At 45.1% G+C, this 7,975-nt stretch overlaps 1 protein-coding gene across 4 annotated transcripts in view; it reads left to right on the top strand.

The window, feature by feature from the left end:
- Positions 1-281: 281 nt before the first annotated feature.
- The window catches only part of CCDC93 (coiled-coil domain containing 93), an 87,286-nt gene continuing 79,592 nt past the window's right edge, over positions 282-7,975 (top strand). The window contains exons 1-3 of one of the 4 annotated variants that reach the window (XM_059394423.1): positions 282-729; positions 4,950-5,063; positions 6,529-6,623. In XM_059394423.1, coding sequence (XP_059250406.1) covers positions 688-729; positions 4,950-5,063; positions 6,529-6,623 — 251 coding nt within the window. In that variant the 5' untranslated portion in view covers positions 282-687. The remainder of the gene's footprint in view (positions 730-4,949; positions 5,064-6,528; positions 6,624-7,975) is intronic. The other 3 variants (XM_059394424.1, XM_059394425.1, XM_059394422.1) reach the window with 3 other exon arrangements.

Raw genomic sequence — 7,975 nt, 5'->3', positions numbered from 1 at the left:
GGTAGGGGGACATTACCCCAAACCAGGTATCCTGAGAAGACGCACTGCCCGGAACACTGAAGAAGCAGCGGGCGTGCAGCAACCTTTCTTGGGGGCTCTGTTCCTTGGTCCTTATACATATCGAGAAGTTAGCGCAAGTGCGCGTGAAGCAGGGGGACAGCCCGATTCAGCTAGAACCGGGCCGAGGTCTGGAATTCCCAAACGCATTTCATGCTGGAATTTCAACACCAGACTGAGGGAGCTTCCAAAGTCCGGCTCGCGGAGTGGACAGCAACCCCACTGGGGGCATCCGATGCCTGTGAAACGCAGAGAGGGAGCCAAAATGCAAAATTTCCCCGAGGTGAGGGAATCGCCCCTTTTGTGAAGGACTCGGAGAAAAGTGCGGAGCTCTGGAGCGCGGCTCCCGCGGAAAACATCGGCCACGGAGCCCAGCCGGGACCGTAGTTCCAGCTTCCCCCGCCGTCCGGCCTTGCCCCGGGGCGGCTCTCACGCAGGCGCAGTCGCGCCGCGCTCCCGTCCTAACGCGCATGCTCCGCCGGACCGCAGAGCTCCCGGCCGGCGGCGGCTGCAGCGACGGCGGAGGAAGTTACCGCTTTGCCTCCACCCCGGTAGCAGCTCCGCGGCCGGGGACAGCTTCCTCCGGGCGCTCCGCGAGCTTTGCTGCCGCCGCACGGCTGTTACAGGACCATGGGGTTGCCCAAGGGCCCGGAGGGCCAGGGTCTCCCGGAGGTAAGGACCTCCCTTTCCCAGACACGTCCGGGTTTCTGGGAGAGGGCCGAGCCCGCGGGGTGGCGGGCAGAGCGGCGCCCGGGAAGCGTTTGGAGCGCCCCGCCCCCTTCTCAGGTGTGTCCCAGGCGGGAAGAGCTGGCCCTATGCGCTGGGGACCGGGAGGTCCCCCTGCCTGGGCGGGGGCGGGGACAAACTTCAGCCGCTCTCGGGTCCCCGGGGAGGGAGGTGGTCTTCCCAGCCCCATACCTAGCCCCACGCAGCCCCAGGCGCCGCGGGGCCGGAGGTCCTACTTCTCCCGGGCAGTGTCCCCCACCCCTGGCGCCGCAGGGCTCGCCCCGAAACCCGGGGCTGCAGCGCCCTGGGAGTCACGAGACGCGTGCTGGGACGGTCCGGGCTCGGGTTGTGCCAAGGGCGGTGACCTTGTGGCGCCTGTCGCCGCCCCGAGGGGCCCGCGGGGTCCCGAGCCCCCCCCCCCAACTCGCCTCGGTGTGTGCAGGGAATGCACACCAGACCCTGTAGCAGCTGGAAGTTTGGGAACCGTGCGCGCACTGGGTTGTCTGCGGGAGGCGACGCGCTGTCCGGTGGGGTTGTGTGGCCCGGCAGTGCGCCTGGCGGAAGCGTGGCTGCTTCTCCAGAGCGTAGCGGGTGCCTTTCCTTACAGCGGTGTCATTGAATACTCACTCGGTCCTAAGGGATAGGATAATCAGTGGTTTCTGGATTTCCACACTGGCTAGGCATAAGGGAGGAACGTGCATTTCCTTCTGACTGCAAGTGTCATTCCTAGAGCTAGGTGGTTTGCAAGTGTCTCTCTTCCAGTCGCTTTACTCCAAAGCTAAGTCTAGTTTAGTTTACTAGATTCTGGAAAGAAATGGAACCCACACTGCACCTCTGTCCCCCTCCTAAGGTTTTGAAGCAGGCATTTGGCAGGAGGACTGATGCCTTGACATGGTGAGTGGTTCCCTCCCTTTCAATCGCCTGTCATCCCACCCACCCGACCCGCTCCTAATCCTCAGTTCTTCATCTCCTCAGTTCTTCATCCCACAAGTACCCACTAATTGAGGGATCGCTGTTCTGTGCATAAAAGCTGGGGATATAGTGATGGAAGGACAGATTTATCTGTGAGTGTGTGTGCACAGAATGTAAGTCCATTTTGTTGTAATCTTAGGAAAACCTAAGAAATGTCCTGTTGTCAGAACCCTTCTATTAGGTAAAACCTTACATGCAAATTACATCGATGGAATGGGGGATTGTGAAGACTCAGAGCTGTATCCTGCTGTTTGATATTTCTTGTTTGTCACTTGTTTGTTTTAGGCTCTTATTGAGTTTTTGCCTGACCTTTTGCTATAGACTCCTGTCTGGCCTCTCAAGTTCCACCTTAAATTCCTTTAATTCATTATCCTACAGTACTATAAATGGGGATCTTTCTAAAATAAAAAGCAACATGGTCCTCTGAGTCCTTTGTGTAACCCGTCTCTGACTGCCGGGAGGCTGGGTCTGATTTGTCACTTTTCTAGGGGACCTAAGACAGTTCTTGGCAATTAGGAGGCATAGAGGGTAGATAGAGTTAAATAAGTATCATTCAGTTCAAAGACTAGTACCTATGAATATGGATAGTCTGTGTCATTAAGCTGTCACTAATCCAGTTAATTCTTTAAATTGAATTTTTTAAACCCTTTACTCTATGTGAAGGATAGAGAAGATAGCTAGACTTGGCACTACCTTCCAGCTTCCATGAACTATAGTACAGAGCAATGAAAATTTAGAGTGCCTGGTTTAAGAGCCTCACAGTCATTCATCTTTATCAGAATTTTAGTTTTTTTAACAATGGGTGTATTAGCCAATCTGATGGCTTTTGATACCGTCAAGAGAGGGCATTCGTTCAGTCACTGTGTGTTAACCTGTGGCTCTTTCTCATTTTGTTTCAGTATTAATCTGTGAAGTGAATGTGGAGTCTTAACTAACAGTCTCCATTCAGTGTCTTGCACCAGAAGTTATTTCACAGATTATATTGCAAAACTATACATACTTCTCCTTTCTGGGGATGAGTGGATAAAAACCACGGGCCATGCATCTGCCTTGGGGTTGGCAGTGGGTGTTCATTAGGTCCAGGCAAACCAGGAATAATCCTCCTGGGATGAAATGTCCTCTTCTTGGAAGTGTTTTCATGATTAGTGATGACTGAACAAATGAAAGGTTCATGTTTTACATCCTAGGAGTTTGAAGAAAATGCTTATATCATCCCATTTTTCTCTTCTCCTTCTTCTTTGTGAACCATATCACTCTTTACCTTCTCTCTTCTTTGAGTCTCCCCACTTAGAGATGTTGCTTAACTATCCCAGATCTTTTGCAAAGGAAGAGAAGGTGTGCATAATTAATATTACTTTATTTTTGCATGTCCCCTAAGAACCAGGAAATGCTTTGATAGCTTGGACCAAGGTGATTTGAGGAGGGAAACAAGGTGTCGCCTTTACCACCTCCTACTGCAAGAGATTGTCAGTCATTTTAATAATTCTTTGTTCAACTATTTGTTAATATGTAAGCTCCCTCTCCTGGCAATTTGTACTTCAAAATAAACTTGAATTTCCATTATCAGTGTCATGACTACGAAAACATTTTGTTAATCTATGACTGGCATAGGTCATGCACTTTGTGTGATGATTGAACATGTCATTCCGTATTTAATTGCCCTTTGAGTCTAGTGCTGCTTCAGAAGAGTTGTAAACATGACTGAATAAAATATTGTCCTCTCCTGATCCAGCTAATAGGCCATTTCAAAAGACAGGCATATATATTAACACCAGACATTTCACTCAGAAGAGGTTGATACTTAATTGTATGAATGGCTAGAACTATAAATAAAAGAGAAATACAGAGGAGTGACCATTTCTGGCTGCATTTGTCAGGGTTGGCATCAAATAGGAGCTAGAATTTGAAACTGGTTTCTGGGTGGTTAGGGAGTATCAGGAGAAGAGAAGGGGTATGAATAGTGAAGAAAGGGGAATGAGCCATGCTTGAGGTTGTCCATACCACGACTGGATTGTTCCGGAGGGAGGTGAAGGCTGGAGCTGATAGGTTGCAGCCAAAGATCCAAATGCCAGACTAAGAATGTTGGAGTTTATCTTACAGACAGTGTATGATGTGTTAATGATAAGGTCTGGGGGATGAGCTAAAGAGGAAAGATCTGAAAGTTGTGATTTAGGAGGGAGGGAGGAAAACAGATTAACAAAAAGAAGATTGAGAGGCAGTTGCAGTAGTCCTGGCAGGAAGTGTAAATGAAAGGGAGGAGGTCAATGTGACATGTATAATAAAGCAAATGAGGTGAAAGCAGATGGAGGCAAAAGCACTAAAATACGTCAGTAGTTTTAAGTTGTCAACACCTGGGAGCAAAGGTAAGATACAACTTAAAATTTTAAAATCAGGTCCCTATTCAAATATATTAGATGAATTTATTATTTTTTTAAAGATTTTATTTATTTATTTATTTATTTATTTGACAGAGATCACACGTGGGCAGAGAGGCAGAGAGTGAGAGGGAAGCAGGCTCTCCGCCGAGCAGGGAGCCCAAAGCGGGGCTCGATCCCAGGACTCTGGGATCATGACCTGAGCCGAAGGCAGAGGCTTTAACCCACTGAGCCACCCAGGTGCCCCTGAATTTATTATTTTTAAGGCAATCCCATTTTGTGGCAGTAATCATCCTTCAGTGGATCTGGGTTGAAAGCCCGCCTTGTATTTGCTTTAGAGATCTAAAGAGAAGTGCAGAGAAAGACACATATTTGAACTCCCTTCTTTGTTCTTGCTCTGTTTGTCAGTAGCTTTTGGGACCAAGATGTGCATAAAGTTTAAAAAAAAAAAAACCTTGTTTTTGTCTGTTAGAAGTTTATTATTTAGTCGGAATCTGTCAAGTAAGCTATGCGTTAGAGAACAGGGAGGTAATATGCTGTAATCTGCCTGTCCCTGGTTTTCTTCAGCACCAGAGGGGTAATCTTTATCGCCTGTGTGTCATTTCTTGCCATCTGTGACAGTAAACACAGCTTATGGAGGCCTGAGGATGCTGTTCTTTGTGACTCTGGTGGCACTGTGTCCCCATGCTCCAGCATGAACACAGCAAGAAAGCCAATGTCACCAGCTCCTCAGCTATTAAATTGTGGCGTCAGAAATACACCCAGTGTTCCTTTATTCAAGGTGGATTTTAGCAGCTTAACTTTTGGCTCTTCTTCTAGGTTGAAACAAGAGAAGATGAAGAACAAAACGTTAAGCTGACTGAAATTCTGGAGCTTTTGGTTGCAGCTGGATATTTCAGGGCACGAATTAAAGGTTTGTCACCTTTTGACAAGGTAAGAGGAAACCTTTCTAACCATTAGGCTGTGTTTTGTTGGGACGGAGTGGTTTACCAGGGCTGAGAAAAGAGGAAGAGGTTGTGTTTTTACTTTCTCTAATGTCCATGTTTCTCTTGGATTCAGGTTCGTTATTAAAAGTGTTCCAATTTCCTATTACAAGAAAATAAAAATGTGTCAGTAGATATGCCTTGAATTCCTTTTCTGTATACAGAGCTTTGGGAAGTGCAAAAAACATTAGAACTAGTTCTTCCTTTTAAGGAACTTACAGTTTGGGTGGAGAGAGAAAGGTTATGTGAGATAAAATCTGAATTAATAAGGAGCTGTCCCAAGTCATTGTGCACACAATTGCCACATATTCTAATGATGGTTAGTTCTGAATTTGGCGGTAGTGAGTGTCACTATGGGGGGAGAAAAGTCACTATGGGTTGAAGTCTGTTAATTCAGCAGAACCTTCAAGAATCCTGTACAAGTCATAGTAATAAATATTGAGGGCACAAAGACCAGACCAAGGCCCTGTACTCAAGGAGGCCAGCTTCTATAGAATAGGGAAGGGAGACAAGTAAAGCAGCATACTCAGTGTCATGATGTAGTAAGTGCAGCAGAAATGAAGCTTCCAGATCAGACAGAGCAGGCCAGGAAAGCTTCCTGGTGGAAGAAAGTGTTGAGTGCCCCAGTGGACCACGGCCTGGCTTGGCATAACAATCGCTGTGGACTGTTTTATAATACAGATGTTGCGGCCTCACCCTTTGATATTTGGTTAGATCTGGGCTGGGGCCCGGAATCTGTATTTATAGGCATCTCACTGTGTTTAAACACAGCCAGAGATCAGAGTCCCCATCGAGCTATATCTAAAAAGTATTTAGCTGGAGTTTTTTGTTTGTTTGTTTTTGTTTTGTTTTGTTTTGTTTTTAATCTCAGAGGTCATTTGCACCTCTGAAAGGTCCCCTGCGAAAAGTAGAACAGGGATTCTTCTCTCCTTTAGACACATGAAAAAAGCAAGATGTACGGAAATTCAGTAATGAGCCACGAATGTCAGCCTTGCTACTAACCTGTCTGATCTTCAAAACACGTAATTCCTCTGGAATCTGGCACTTACCTAAAACTGGATTAAGCCTTCTCCTGGCTAAGAGTTAATGTCTCAATATAAGGAGGATCTGTGAATGATATGTTTGTTTCATAGTATAAGTCAGCTTCTTGGTCACACTAGCCCCATGTGTGCCATGTGCGTACTGGACAGTATGCACACAGGACATTTCCATCACTGCAGGAAGTTTTATTCGGCGGTACTGTTTTAGATGAGTTGTAGTTGATGGAGTCAGAAGGACATGTGCTCTCTCTCTAACGAGATACACTTTTGTATGATCATTGATTCTATAAAAAACGACGTATTTTTCTCCCTTCCATTTCCTCCCCTCTCCCCAGACTAGAAGGAGAAAACAGGTATTTTCTTTGTGTCTTGCAGGTAGTAGGAGGGATGACTTGGTGCATTACCACTTGCAGCTTTGACATAGACGTTGATTTGCTCTTTCAGGAAAACTCTACAATAGGACAAAAAATGTAAGTTATTAGGGTTTGCCACAGATGAGCCTAAAGGGAGAGAAAGGAACGAGCTTTTGAGTATTCTCTATGTGCCAAAAATTGTGCTAGATGCCTTACATATTTTGTTTTGATTTTCATTGCAACAAGTATGTATTATCACAGTTTTATAGATTATGAAACGGAGTTTGATAGAAGCCACAGTCACAAAGCTAGCCTATACATCATTTCATGCTCAGACTATTCTTTTTCTCACTCTCTTTTTCTAGTTTCATTGAGAGATTATCGTCACATAACATTGTATTGATTTAAGATGTACAACACAATGATTTGGTATATGTATTGCAAAATGATCACCACAGTAAGTTCAGTTAACATCCATCACTTCGTATAGCTATAAATGTTTTTTCTTGTGATATCAACTTTTTCTTATCATAACTTTATGTGAACTTTATTATCACAACTTTTTCTTGTGATGTGAACATCTACGCTCTTGGCAACTTTCAAAATACACAATACAGTATTGTTAACTCAAGTCTCCTTGCTGTACATCACATCCCCAGGACATATCTATCTTATAATTACGAGTACCTTTTGTACTTCTTGTCACCCTTCCTCTAGTTCCCTCACCCCACACTCTTTACCTCTGGCAACCACCAGTCTGTTCTCTGTTTCTGTGAATTCAGTTACTTTAGACTCCCACATACACATGAAAATATACAGTATTTGTTTTTCTCTGACATCTTTCACTTCGCATAATGCTCTCAAGGTCCATCCATGTTGTTGCAAAGAGCAGGATTTCCTTTTTTCTTTTATGGTGGAATAATGTTCCAGTGTGAATATCTTCTTTATCCGTTCTTCTGTGGATGGACACTTAGGTTGTTTCCACGGTTGGCCATTGTGAGTAATGCTGCCATGAATGTGGGGCTGCAGGTATCTCTTTGAGATCCTGATTTCATTTCCTTCTGTAAAATACTCAGAATAAAATTGCTGGGTCATAGGTAGTTCTATGATTTTTTTTTAATTTTTAATTTTTTAATTTTCTGAGGAACACCCATACTGTTTTCCATAGCCGGTGCACCAATTTACAGTCTCACCAGCAGTGGACAAAAGTTCCCCTTTCTCTGTGGCCTTGCCAGTGTTAGTTATCTTTTTTGTTAGTCTTTTTGAGTTTAAACATTCTAACAAGTGGGAGGTAATATCTCACTGCGGTTTTGATTTGCATTTCCCCCAATGATGAGTGATGTTCAGCAGCTCTAATAGTTTTTCTGATACTCTCTGAGAGTGTTCTGGACTACTTAGTTTATCTCTTTCCAAAGGCAGCTGGAAGGAATGTACTGGATGGAAGCTGAGCAGAGTGAGAAGAGACGCGT

Source organism: Mustela nigripes, chromosome 3 (genome assembly GCF_022355385.1).
Source record: "Mustela nigripes isolate SB6536 chromosome 3, MUSNIG.SB6536, whole genome shotgun sequence".
Lineage (NCBI taxonomy): Eukaryota > Metazoa > Chordata > Mammalia > Carnivora > Mustelidae > Mustela > Mustela nigripes.
Note: the sequence above shows the minus strand (reverse complement) of the source record. Positions and strands in the feature narration are given on the sequence as shown.